At 55.5% G+C, this 13,516-nt stretch overlaps 1 protein-coding gene across 1 annotated transcript in view; it reads left to right on the forward strand.

Moving 5' to 3' along the window:
- LOC139275700 (NACHT, LRR and PYD domains-containing protein 12-like) overlaps positions 1–13,516 on the forward strand; it is a 190,018-nt gene that overhangs the window by 83,103 nt on the left and 93,399 nt on the right. The window contains exons 6-8 of the mRNA XM_070892876.1: positions 1–1,717; positions 11,727–11,813; positions 13,255–13,425. The exon at positions 1–1,717 is cut by the window's left edge and continues 276 nt beyond it. Of these exons, the coding sequence (XP_070748977.1) occupies positions 1–1,717; positions 11,727–11,813; positions 13,255–13,425 (1,975 nt within the window). The remainder of the gene's footprint in view (positions 1,718–11,726; positions 11,814–13,254; positions 13,426–13,516) is intronic.

The raw sequence follows: 13,516 nt of genomic DNA on the forward strand, positions 1-13,516 counted from the left end.
CCAAGGTGTGGGGAGGGACCACAGTGCTGGGCGGCTCGCCAGGCATCGGCAAGTCGGGCGCCGTGCGCCGGCTGGTGCAGGCCTGGGCCAACAACCCAGATGTCTACCCCCAGTTCCACTTCCTCCTCCACTTCGAGGCCGAGCAGCTCCCTGAGCCCTGCAGCCTGAGTGCGCTGACACTGGCCCATTACCCTTACCTGGCCGGGCTGCTTCGCCACCTGTGGAGCGCGCCCGAGACCCTGCTCTTCATCTTCGACGGGCTGCGGCAGATGTGGGGTGGGCCGGAGCCCGTGGGCAAAGGCCCTGAAAGCCCTGATCAGGTACGGCCTCCCGCCGAGCTGGTGCAGGCCCTGGCCATGGGCAGGCTGCTGCCCGGCTGCTGTGTGCTGCTGTGTGGCCGGGCACCGGCCCTCAAACCCCTGCTCAATGCCGAGGTGCGGCTGTGGGCCAAGGTGCTGGGGCTGAACGGCAAGGCCCAGCGGGAGTTCTTCCACCGTTACTGCGACAGCATGGGCAAGCGGGTGGAGGGGAGCCTCTTCCTGCGGGCCCTGTGCTTCGACCCCTCCTACTGCTGGTTGCTGTGCGCCACCCCCCCTGCCCCTGGTAATCAGGCCCCTCCCTCTGGCGACCAGGACGATCCCCCTGGCGACCAGGACCGTCCCCCCGGCGACCAGGACCCTCCCCCCGGCGACCAGGACCCCTCCCCTTCCCCCGCCGACCAGGCCGCTCCCCCCGGCGGCCAGGACCCTCCCCGCGGCGACCAGGACCCTCCCCCCGGCGACCAGGACCCTCCCCTCGGCAACCAGGACCCTCCCCCCAGCGACCAGGACCCTCTCCCTGCCGACCAGGACCCTCTCCCTGCCGACCAGGACCCTCTCCCTGCCGACCAGGACCTCTCCCCCCCGCCCGGTGCCCAAGACCTCGCCCCCCCTCCCAGCAGCACCACTCAAGTGGTGGCCCACTACCTGCGGAGCCTGCTGTGGGCCAGCCCCCTGGCCGAGGGGGAGAGCCCCGGCGACGTGCTGTTCCGGGCCGGTGAGCTGGCCATGGAGGGCGTGTCACAGTGCAACCGGCTGTTTGGGGAGGAGGAGCTGGTGAGGCACGGCCTGTGGGCCTCCCCGCTGCTGTCTGGCCTGGTGCAGCGGGCGGGCAGCGGGGCCCAGTACATCTTCCGCCAGCCTGCCCTGCAGGACTTCCTGGCGGCCCTGGCCCAGTACCTGGCCCCGGAGGGCCGTGACCTGCTCGGGGTGCTGCGCTCGGCACAGTCTGCGGACCAGGACGGGCGGTACCGCGGCCTCCTGTGTTTTGCCATGGGCCTCTCCTGCCGGGCCTCCTCCTGCCTGCTGGAGGACTTCCTGCCGCCGCTGCCCCACCGCTCGGTGTGCCAGGCCCTGCAGTGGCTGGAGGCTCAGGTACAGGCCGAGGCACGGCGTAAGGGCACCAAGTGGCGATCGCAGCTGCTGCCTCTGGCCCACCTCCTGTTCGAGGCCCGCTGCCGTCGCCTGGCCGAGGCTCTGGCCCAGTCCCTGGACCACGTGACCCTGGGGGCCAAGAAACCCAAGCCCAGCTCCCCCCTCAGCCCACTGGACTGTGCCGCCCTCTGCTACGTCCTGCAGCGCTGCCAGACCATCAACGAGTTCAACTTCGACAACTGCTTCGTCCAGACCAGCGGGGTCGAACTCCTGCTTCCTGCCTTTCTCAACTGCAAGCGGCTCAGGTAATCCTTACAGCCATTGAGGGGTTAATGCTGACAAAATGTCTCCCCCTGGCTCAAATTGCACAGTCGCAATAAATGATCATTTTCGGGTTGGCAGGCTGTAACTAGTGGATCAGTGCTTGGGCCCCAGCTATTCACAATCTATATCAATGATTTGCATGAGGGGGCCAAATGTAATATATCCAAGTTTGCTAAAGATACAAAGCTAGGTGGGAATGTAAGTTGTGAGGAGGATGTAAGGGGATATAGACAGATTAAGCGAGTGGGCAAGAACATGGCAAATGAAATATAATGTGGCGAAATGTGAAATAATATAGACGCCTGGTGAGACCACACCTGGAGTATTGTGCACAGTTTTGGTCTCCTTACCTAAGGAAGGATATACTTGCCATAGACAGAGTGCAACGAAGGTTCACCAGACTGATTCCTGGGATGGGTGGGGGGATTGTCCTATGAGGAGAGATTGAGCAGACTAGGCCTATATTCTCTCGAGTTTAGAAGAATGAGAGGTGATCTCATTGAAACATATAAAATTCTTCCAGGGCTTGACAGGGTAGATGCAGGGAGGATGTTTCCCCCGGGCTGGGGAGTTTGGAACCAGGGGTCACAGTCTCAGGATAAGGGGTCGGACATTTAGGACTGAGATGAGGAGGAATTTCTTCACTCAGAAGGTGGTGAATCTTGGAATTCTCTGCCCCAGAGGCTGTGGAGGCTCAGTCGTTGAGTATATTCAAGATTTTTGGATATCAAGGGAATCAAGGAACATGGAGACCGATTTAAAAAAGGAGGCAGACAAAAAGCAGGAAACTGTAGACCAGTAGGCCTAACATCTGTGGTTGGGAAAATGTTGGAGTCCATTATTAAAGAAGCAATAGCAGGACATTTGGAAAAGCAAAATTTGGTCAGGCAGTCAGCATGGATTTATGAAGGGGAAGTCATGTTTGACAAATTTGCTGGAATTCTTTGAGGATGTATCGAACAGGGAGGATAAAGGGGAACCAGTGGATGTGGTGTATTTGGACTTCCAGAAGGCATTTGACAAGGTGCCACATAAGATGGGGCAGGGATTGTTTGGATTGTTAACAGGTTTATTGGATATGAATGAATAGTGACAGTGTTGTGACTTCTGGATATCATCCACTCCAACGGTGTCCCTTGTAGGGAGTTGGAAGAACGTGATCTGTTTCCCTCCCCCGCCCCCCCAACGGCCTCTCCCTCTCTCACCGCGCCACCCCCCACCCCCCCAGTCTCTCTCTCTCCACACCCCCCCCCGGCCCCTCTCCCCCCTACAGCAGCCTCTCTCTACCCATCCCACAGGCTCTCTCTACCACTCCACCCCCCCCGCCTCTCCCCCCCGCCAGCCTTTCTCTCCCCTCCACAGCCTCTCTCCCCTCCCCAGCCTCTGTCTCTCTCCCCCCAGCCTCTCTCTCCCTCCTCAGCCTCTCTCTCCCCCCCCCAGCCTATCTCTCTCCCCCAGTCTCTCTCCATCCCCAGCCTCTCTCTCTCCCCCAGCCTCTCTCTCCCCCCCAGTCTCTCTCTCCACCCCCAGCCTCTCTCTCCCCCCCCAGCCTCTCTCTCCCCCCAGTCTCTCTCTCCACCCCCAGCCTCTCTCTCCCCCCAGCCTCTCTCCCCCCCCAGCCTCTCTCTCCCCCCAGTCTCTCTCTCCACCCCCAGCCTCTCTCTCCCCCCAGCCTCTCTCCCCTCCCCAGCCTCTGTCTCTCTCCTTCCCAGCCTCTGTCTCTCTCCCCCCCCAGCCTCTCTCTCCCCCTCAGCCTCTCTCTCCCCCCAGCCTCTCTCTCCCCCCCAGACTCTCCCTCCCCCCAGTCTCTCACTCCACCCCCAGCCTCTCTCTCCCCCCAGCCTCTCTCCCCCCCCAGCCTCTCTCCCCCCCCAGTCTCTCTCTCCACCCCCAGCCTCTCTCTCCCCCCAGCCTCTCTCCCCTCCCCAGCCTCTGTCTCTCTCCTTCCCAGCCTCTGTCTCTCTCCCCCCCAGCCTCTCTCTCCCCCTTAGCCTCTCTCTCCCCCCAGCCTCTCTCTCCCCCCCAGACTCTCCCTCCCCCCAGTCTCTCTCTCCACCCCCAGCCTCTCTCTCCCCCCAGCCTCTCTCTCTCCCCCCCAGCCTCTCTCTCCCCCCAGCCTCTCTCTCCCTCCCAGCCTCTCCCCCACAGCCTCTCTCTCCCCCCAGTCTCTCTCTCCTCCCCAGCCTCTCTCTCCCCCCAAGCCTCTCCCTCCCCCCAGTCTCTCTCTCCACCCCCAGCCTCTCTCTCACCCCCAGCCTCTCTCTCCCCCCCGCCAGCCTCTCTCTCCCCCAGCCTCTCTCTCCCCCCCAGCCTCTCCCCCACAGCCTCTCTCTCCCCCCAGTCTCTCTCTCCTCCCCAGCCTCTCTCTCCCCCAGCCTCTCTCTCCCCGCCAGCCTCTCTCCTCCCCACCTCAGCCTCTCTCCCCCGCCAGCCTCTCCCCCTCCAACCTCTCTCCTCCCCCCCAGCCTCTCTCCCCCCAGCCTCTTCCTCCCCCCCAGCCTCTCTCCCCCCAGCCTCTTCCCCCCCCAGCCTCTCTCTCCCCGCTAGCCTCTCCCCCCAACCTCTCTCCTCCCCCCCAGTCTCTCTCCCCCCCAGCCTCTCCCCCCAACCTCTCTCCCCCCCCAGCCTCTCTCTCCCCCCCAGCCTCTCCCCCCAACCTCTCTCCCCCCCCCCAGCCTCTCTCTCCCCCCCCAGCCTCTCTCTCCCCCCCAGCCTCTCTCCCCTCCAGCCTCTCCCCCCAACCTCTCTCCTCCCCCCCAGTCTCTCTCCCCCCCAGCCTCTCCCCCCAACCTCTCTCCCCCCCCAGCCTCTCTCTCCCCCCCAGCCTCTCCCCCCAACCTCTCTCCCCCCCCCCCAGCCTCTCTCTCCCCCCCAGCCTCTCCCCCCAACCTCTCTCCCCCCCCCAGCCTCTCTCTCCCCGCCAGCCTCTCTCTCCCTGCCAGCCTCTCTCTCCCTCCCCCACCAGCCTCTCTCCTCCCCCCCAGCCTCTCTCTCCCCCTCAGCCTCTCTCCCCCCCAGCCTCTCCCCCCAACCTCTCTCCCCCCCCCAGCCTCTCTCTCCCCCCCAGCCTCTCCCCCCAACCTCTCTCCCCCCCCAGCCTCTCTCTCCCCCCCAGCCTCTCCCCCCAACCTCTCTCCCCCCCACCAGCCTCTCTCCTCCCCCCCAGCCTCTCTCCCCGCCAGCCTCTCTCCCCCCCAGCTCTCCCCCCAACCTCTCTCTCCCCCCCCCCCCACCAGCCTCTCTCCCCCCCCCCGCCTCTCTGTCCCCACCAGCCTCTCTCCCCCCCCCCAGCCTCTCTCTCCCCCCCAGCCTCTCCCCCCAACCTCTCTCCCCCCCACCAGCCTCTCTCCTCCCCCCCAGCCTCTCTCCCCGCCAGCCTCTCTCCCCCCCAGCCTCTCCCCCCAACCTCTCTCCCCCCCCCAGCCTCTCTCTCCCCGCCAGCCTCTCCCCCCCCTGCCTCTCTCTCCCCGCCAGCCACTCCCCCCCCACCAGCCTCTCTCCTCCCCCCCAGCCTCTCTCCCCCCCAGCCTCTCCCCCCAACCTCTCTCCTCCCCCCCAGCCTCTTCCCCCCCCCAGCCTCTCTCTCCCCCCCAGCCTCTCCCCCCAACCTCTCTCCTCCCCCCCAGCCTCTTCCCCCCCCCAGCCTCTCCTCCCCCCCAGTCTCTCTCCCCCCCAGCCTCTCCCCCCAACCTCTCTCCTCCCCCCCAGCCTCTCTCCCCCCCAACCTCTCTCCTTCCCCCCAGCCTCTCTCCCCCACAGCCTCTCCCCCCCCTCAGCCTCTCTCTCCCCGCCAGCCTCTCTCTCCCCCCCCCCCCACCAGCCTCTCTCCCCCCCCCCGCCTCTCTCTCCCCACCAGCCTCTCCCCCCCCCACCAGCCTCTCTCCCCCCCCGCCTCTCTCTCCCCGCCAGCCTCTCCCCCCCCACCAGCCTCTCTCCTCCCCCCCAGCCTCTCTCCCCGCCAGCCTCTCTCCCCCCCAGCCTCTCCCCCCAACCTCTCTCTCCCCCCCCCCCCCCCCACCAGCCTCTCTCCCCCCCCCCCGCCTCTCTCTCCCCACCAGCCTCTCTCCTCCCCCCCAGCCTCTCTCCCCGCCAGCCTCTCCCCCCCCGCCTCTCTCTCCCTGCCAGCCTTTCTCTGCCCCAGTCTCTTTCCCCCCCAGCCTCTCCACCCCCCCCCCCCCTCAACCTCTCTCTCCTCCCCAGCATCTCCCCATTCCCCGCCCTCGTGATATATTCACAGGGCACAGCACACAACATAATGTTAGACAACATCTCAGAAGTTCCGGAAGCTTCTGGTCAGATGACTCCTTTATTCACCTTTAGTTGCAGTAACACGATATGTTCACATCCACAGTATGGAGCTACAACATTACAAGCTTACAGACATTACACTTCTCCTTAATGAAGAAGTTATTATAACAAATATCATGCATAACTTGCATGGTTATACATAACAAAGGATACAGACATATTTTGCCATATTTACAAATTTAGCTTAACCACTTGTTTTCTGCTTCGAAGAGGATACCTTCGCTCTCGAACAGAACCTTCCAAACATGGTGTTGAATTTAAACTCATTCGAGGCTCATCCTGAGGAACGTTTTCCTCCAAGAGATGCCCTTGATTTCCATTTGAACTCACTCTAACTTCAGGCTCTTTGTTTTCCTGACTCGGACTCAGACTTTCATTCTGATTCTCTCCTGGATCTGTTTCCAGTACATTGGATTTAGGATTTGCTACTGGTGTATCAAAACTATCTGATGAGTCAGACACAATTGAATCATTCCCACCTTCAACTCCTTCCATGTCTGTAGGTAAAATATGATCAATATGAACAAACCGAACCTGTCCATTATCAAACATCTTGAACAAATATGTGCGAGGACCACATATCTTCACCACTCTTCCTGGTAACTACTTTAACCATTCACACTTCTCTCTTTTTTACTCTACCTATATCATGATTCTCTTTCTGTCTTAATTGTGTCTCTTCTACGACTGTGCCAAATTTGGTTTTAACAACGAGAATCTGGTTCGTGGCTGTCGTTTGAGAAACAACTCTGCTGGTGTTCTACCTGCAGTTGTGTGAGGAGTATTACGATACGTAATTAGAAAATTCGCCAATTTGTGATCCAATGACAACTGTCGTTTCTTTGGATTAGGATCGAACATTTGTTTTATGAGGGCACGTTTTACAATGTGTACAGTGCACTCTGCTGCACCATTCGAGGCAGGATGGTATGGTGGAACCTTGGTATGTTTCACACCATTTTTGCTCGTGAACTGCAAATTCTTCTGAACGAAATTAATGCCAAAGCTTCCCTTTCGATTTGCGCATAATTACTCTCACTGGCACTGAGAGTGCATGAAGCAAAAGCAATTGGTCTCTCCTCCCCACTATGTAATACATGAGAGATTACTGCCCCAACTCCTTACAGAGAGGCATCACATGCTAGCTTAATCTCCTTAGATATTTCATTGTGAACTAACATGGTGCTTTCTACGAATTCGCTTTTACACTCCTTGAATGCTGTATCGCATTCTTTTGACCACTTCCAATGGATCTGTTTTTTCAAAAGTTCATTCAGTGGATGTAATACTGTAGCCAAATTTGGTAGAAACTTCTCATAATAGTTCAAAACACTCAAAAATGAACGAAGTTCAGTGAAATTCCTGGGAGTGGGTGCATTTCTAATTGCATCCAGCGTTCCCATGGTTGGATGTAAACCATCTTTGTCTACTCTCTGTACCCTAAGTACTCCACTGAGTTTTTAAATAACTCACACTTGCGAGCAGACACTCGTACTCTGTGCTTCTCTAGCCGTTTGAGGACTTCATTCAATATGTTATTATGAATTTGTCTATCTGTTGCTGAAATTAGTATATCATCCAAATAACGCACTAACCCTTCAATACCTTGCAAAATCTGGTTCATCACCCCTTGGAATATGGCAGGGGCGGAAGACACTCCAAACGGTAGCCTATTAAATTGATGTAGGCCTAGATGAGTATTTATAGTCAAACATGACTTGGACTCCTCATCTAGTTCAAGCTGTAAGTAGGCATTCGTAAGATCCAGTTTTGAGAAGATCTGACCACCTGTCAGTGTTGTGAACAAATCTTCTATATTCGGCAATGTATTGGGAACATTACCCTCTAGAACCTGGTTTACGGTTACTTTATAATTACCACACAATCTTACCTTACCATCAGACTTAGGTACAACAACAATGGGTGTAGCCCAATTACATCGAGCTATCCTACAAATAATGTTCTCAGTCTCTAATCTTTTGAGTTCTTACTCAACTTTCTCCTTGAGTGCATATGGTACGGAACGTGGCTTGTAGTAAACCGATCTAGCGTCCTTCTGTACCCTGACACTCACCTTGAAGCCTTGGATTGAACTGCCTGTTTCGCAGAACACCTTCGGATACTTCTTGATGCAAATCTTGTTTCAACACGAAAAATCTCATTCCAATCCAGCTTCTGTGATCTCAACCAATTTCTTCCTTGTAAGGCAGGCTTGTCTCCTTTCACTACTATTAGAGGCAAGTTCTGAAATTGATCCGGTACGGTGATATGACCTACCATAGGAATGTTCTCTCCCGAGTAGCCTCACAGCTCTATCTTGGTTTCTCCAGTTGAAAATCACGCAATTTGTCGCGGTACAGCGACTCTGGTATTCCGCTCATGAATGCACCCGTGTCAATTTCCATTGGTATCTTGAATCCTGCAACATCTATTTTGATATTTTTCGAATCACTGTCCGTGAACCTCGTGCTCCTGATAATGTGTAATACTAACATCTCCTCGTCCTGTTGTTGTTCTTCCATGCTATGTAGTCTCTTGGGATTTCTACTCATAGCTTTGAACGCTGGACTCATAGCTTTGAAAGCTGGTTTGCCCTTCAGTCGGCATGCCTTCACAAGATGCCCAGTCTTTCTGCAGAAGAAACACTCTGCCTTCACATATGGACAACTTTGAGCAATGTGTTGTCCCAAGCACCTATAGCACGACTTCGACGCTCTGTTAGAATTTCCAGTTTCTGAGACTTTGGGCCCCTACCGCCTTTTACTTTGAATCTGCAGGTGATTTACCTCAGTTAACCGATGACCCGTAATTATTATGAAATTCTCGGGAATATTGTTCGGCCATGCCCATCGACCTCACAGTCTGACAAGCAATCTCAAAGGTCAAGTCAACCGTCGTCAATAACTTTCTTCTGACCGCATCATTTTTCATCCCACAAACAAAATGATCCCATAATGCTCGGTTACAGTGCATTGATAGCTTTTTTAATGCTACAAAGTACTCACTAATATCTTTATCAGTCTTCTGATTCCGTATCCCAAAACAATAGCTTTCAGCAATTTCTAATGGTACCGGGTTGTAGCATTGCTCCAGCTTCGTGAAAATCTCTTTAAGCGTTGTGTCCTGTGGTTCGTCAGGCACAAGCAGATTTACCATGGTTTCATACAATTCAGGGCCCACTTCTTATAAGATAGCTTGCTTCCGTTCCAACACAGCCGGTTCTGATCAGCATTCTCTGAAACTTCAATTATATTATTTGCAGTGAAATATATTTCTAGCCGGTCCACATACACCTTAAATCTTTCCTGGTCACGTTTATATTCATCTAAATGACCCATTACTGCTATGGGTGCAGCCATTTTGACTTTTCAGTTTAAACTAGCGTGCTCGTTTTTTACCTCCGATTTTGTAGCTTTTTCCAGAGGCAGAGAAGCTTCCAAAGTCTCTCTGTCGGCTGGCTGAATCCTTCAACAGAATTTCAGCTTTAAATCATCTGAAAAATCCCATCCTCATCGCCAAATGTGATATATTCACAGAGCACAGCACACATAGCTTTCTATAATGCCAGACAACATCTCAGAAGTTCCGGAAGCTTCTGCTCAGCTGACTCCTTTATTCACCTTTAGTTGCAGTCACACAATACGTCCACATCCACCGTCTGGAAGTACAACATTACAGCCCAGCCTCTCTCTGTTCCCCCAGCCTCGCACCCCCCAGCCTCTTACACTCCACCCCCCCCCCCCTCCTGCAGCCTCTCTCCCCGCTCCCCTCCCCCGCCCCCTCCCCCGCCCCCTCGGGCCCAAACTGGCCGGGGGGGCGGGAGGCGGGGGTGGTGGGGGGGGGGGGAGAGTCAGGCCCTCTCGGCACCACGTGGACGGACTGATTCGGCCGGGGAAGGCGGGGGAGGGGGGAGGGGGGGGGCACGGAGCTTGACAGGGGCGGGGTTTGTCACCTGTCTGTCAAAAAGGTGCTGTACAAATAGTTACAGAGTTATTTAAATGGAGAGAGACTATAGAGTGCTGCATTACAGCATGACCTGGGGCTCCTTGTGCATGAAACACAACATGTTAGTATTCAGGTACAGCAAGTGACCAGGAAGGCCAATGGAATGTTGGCCTTTATTGCAAAGGGGGAATACAGATTTAAAGTAGTTGGTAGAAGGATTAGAGGAGAGTTGAGGAGAAACATTTTTCACCCAGAGAGTGGTGGGGGTCTGGAACTCACTGCCTGATAGTGTGGTACGGGCAGAAGCCCTCACCACATTTTAAAAGTACTTGGATGTACACAAAGTGCCGTAACCTGCAGGGCTGCAGACCAAGAGCTGGAAAGTGGGATTAGGCTGGGTAGCACTTTTTTGTCCGGCACGGACACGCTGGGCCGAATGGTCTCCATCTGTGCCACAAATTTCTCTGATTCTTAGGCCTACCCAGAATCTATAGAGCTATGGGAATACTATAGAAACAGGGGTACTGGAATCCATAACTACCAGCATTAATGTTTTAATTTTTGCAAAAGCGTTGTACAGATCTCGGGTCAGATCCCCCCTGGAGTCACTGTGTCCAGTCCCGGGCCCCGTCCCTCGAGGGGGTATATCGGCCTCGGAGGGGGAGCAGAGCAGATTCCCCAGGATGATACTGGGGGTAAAAGGGTTAAATCCCGAGGGCAGGTTGCACAGACTGGGCCTGTAATCCCTCGAGTTTAGAAGATTAAGGGGAGGTCTAATCGAGATGTTCGATATGATTAAAGAAGTTGATGGGGTAGATAGAGAGAAACCATCCCCTCTGGTGGGGGGAGTCCAGAACAAGGGGACGTGACCTTAATGACCAGGCTGTTGAGGGGTGATGTCAGGAAGCACCAGAGGTTAGTGGGAATCTCTCGCCCAAAAAAGCTGCTGAGGCTGGGAGTCAGTTGAAAATTTCAGAACTGTGATTGAAAGATTTCTATTGGGTAAGGGTATTAGGGGTTACGCAACCAAGGCGGGTAGATTGAGTTAAGGTACAGAACAGCCACGATCTCATTGAGTGGTGGAACAGGCTCGAGGGGCTGAATTGGCCTCCTCCTGTTCCTGTGTAACAGGCTCGAAGGGCTGAATGGCCTCCTCCTGTTCCTGTGTAACAGGCTCGAGCGGATGAATTGGCCTCCTCCTGTTCCTGTGTAACAGGCTTGAGGGGCCGAATGGCCTCCTCCTGTTCCTGTGTAACAGACTTGAGCAGATGAATGGCCTCCTGTTCCTGTGTAACAGGCTCGAGCGGATGAATGGGCCTCCTGTTCCGGTGTAACAGGCTCGAGGGGCTGAATGGGACTCCTCCTGTTCCTGTGTAACAGGCTTGAGGGGCTGAATGGACCCCCTGTTCCTGTGTAACAGGCTCGAGGGACTGAATGGCCCCCTCCTGTTCCTGTGTAACAGGCTCGAGGGACTGAATGGCCCCCTCCTGTTCCTGTGTAACAGGCTCGAGGGACTGAATGGCCCCCTCCTGTTCCTGTGTAACAGGCTCGAGGGACTGAATGGGCTTCCTCCTGTTCCTGTGTAGCAGGCTCGAGGGGCTGAATGGGCCTTCTCCTGTTCCTGTGTAACAGACTCGGGCTGAATGGCCTCCTCCTGTTCCTGTGTAACAGGCTCGAGGGACTGAATGGCCTCCTCCTGTATTAATCTTTGTTTTTCTGTTTCTACTTTGCCTCCAGTCTGTTGGGCAACAATCTTCGCGATGAAGGAGTTAGACTCCTGTGTGTCGTTCTCAGGGATCCAGACTGTAAAGTAAAAGACCTAGAGTAAGTACCGCCTGTCGCGTGAGTATTCAGAAATCCTCGGTCTCAGGCCCAACCATTTGTGTTATTCCCAGTACTGCTCTCATCTAAAGGCATAAGTCAGGAGTGTGATGGAACACTCTCCACTTGCCTGGATGAGTGCAGCTCCAACAACACTCGAGAAGCTCGACACCATCCAGGACAAAGTAGCCCACTTGATTGACACCCCATCCACCACCTTCAACATTCACTCCCTCCACCACCGGCACACCGTGGCTGCAGTGTGTACCATCTACAAGATGCACTGCAGCAACTCGCCAAGGCTTCTTCGGCAGCACCTCCCAAACCCGCGACCTCTACCACCTAGAAGGACAAGGGCAGCAGGCGCATGGGAACACCACCACCTCCACGTTCCCCTCCGAGTCACACACCATCCTGACTTGGAAATATATCGGCCGTTCCTTCATCGTCGCTGGGTCACAATCCTGGAACTCCCTAACAGCACTGTGGGAGCACCTTCACCACACGGACTGCAGCGGTTCAAGAGGTGGCTCACCACCACCTTCTCAAGGGGCAATTAGGGATGGGCAATAAATGCTGGGCCTTGTCAGTGACGCCCATACCCACATGAATAAACAAAAGGTCACACATTACACGAACGCAGTGTACTGCATAAAACAACAGGCTGTATTGCTAAATCCTTCATTGATCACTAGTTAGGCCCAGCTGCGTCCCAATTCTGGGCACCGCACTTTATGAAGGATGTCGAGGTGCGAGAAGAGATTTACTGGAATGATTCCAGGGATAAGAGACTTCAGTTATGTGGAGAAGCTGGAGAAGCTGGGATTAATCTCCTTGGAGCATTGAAGATTGAGAGGAGATTGACCAGAATGGTACCAGGGATGGGTGGTTGTCCTATGAGCAGAGATTGAATAGAATGGGCCGATATTCTCTGGAGTTTAGAAGAATGAGAGGTGATCTCATTGAAATGTATAAAATTGTTAGAGGGTTTGACAGGGGAGATGCAGCGAGGATGTTTCCCCCGGGCTAGAACCAGGGGTCACAGAATAAGGGGTTGGCAATTTAGGACAAAGATGAGGAGGAATTTCTTCACTCAGAGGGTGGTGAATCAGAGAGCTGTGGATGCTGAGTCTCTGAATATATATAAGGCCGAGACCGATAGATTTTGGGGGTCTAGGGGAATCAAAGAAAATGGAGATCGGGCAGGAAAATGGAGTTGTGGTCAATAATCAGCCATGATCTCATTGAATGGCGGGGCCAGGCTCGAGGGGCTAAATGGCGATACAGGCTCGAGGGGCTAAATGGGGGGCCAGGCTCGAGGGGCTGAATGGCGGGGCCAGGCTCGAGGGGCTGAATGGCAGGGCCAGGCTCGAGGGGCTGAATGGCCTCCTGCTCTTACTGTGTATTGTCGTTTGACCCTGCTTGCTTTCTCTCTGATCTCCAGTCTAACCAGGAACAGTTTGACGCCGGCTTGCATGGGAGATCTGCTCCTCACGCTGGACTCGAAACAGACCATCATCCAACTGAACTTGAACTGGAATGAGCTGGGCGATGTCGGGGTGCTGCAGCTCTCCGAGGGACTGAGGGATCCAAAGTCGACAATCCAGGTCTTACAGTGAGTTAACAGAACCCCACCTTCCCCTCCCTTCCCCCTCCCCACCTCCCCCTCCCCACCTCCTCCCCGCTCCCCCTTCCCTCCCCCTTCC

Source organism: Pristiophorus japonicus, chromosome 11, assembly GCF_044704955.1.
Source record: "Pristiophorus japonicus isolate sPriJap1 chromosome 11, sPriJap1.hap1, whole genome shotgun sequence".
NCBI lineage: Eukaryota > Metazoa > Chordata > Chondrichthyes > Pristiophoridae > Pristiophorus > Pristiophorus japonicus.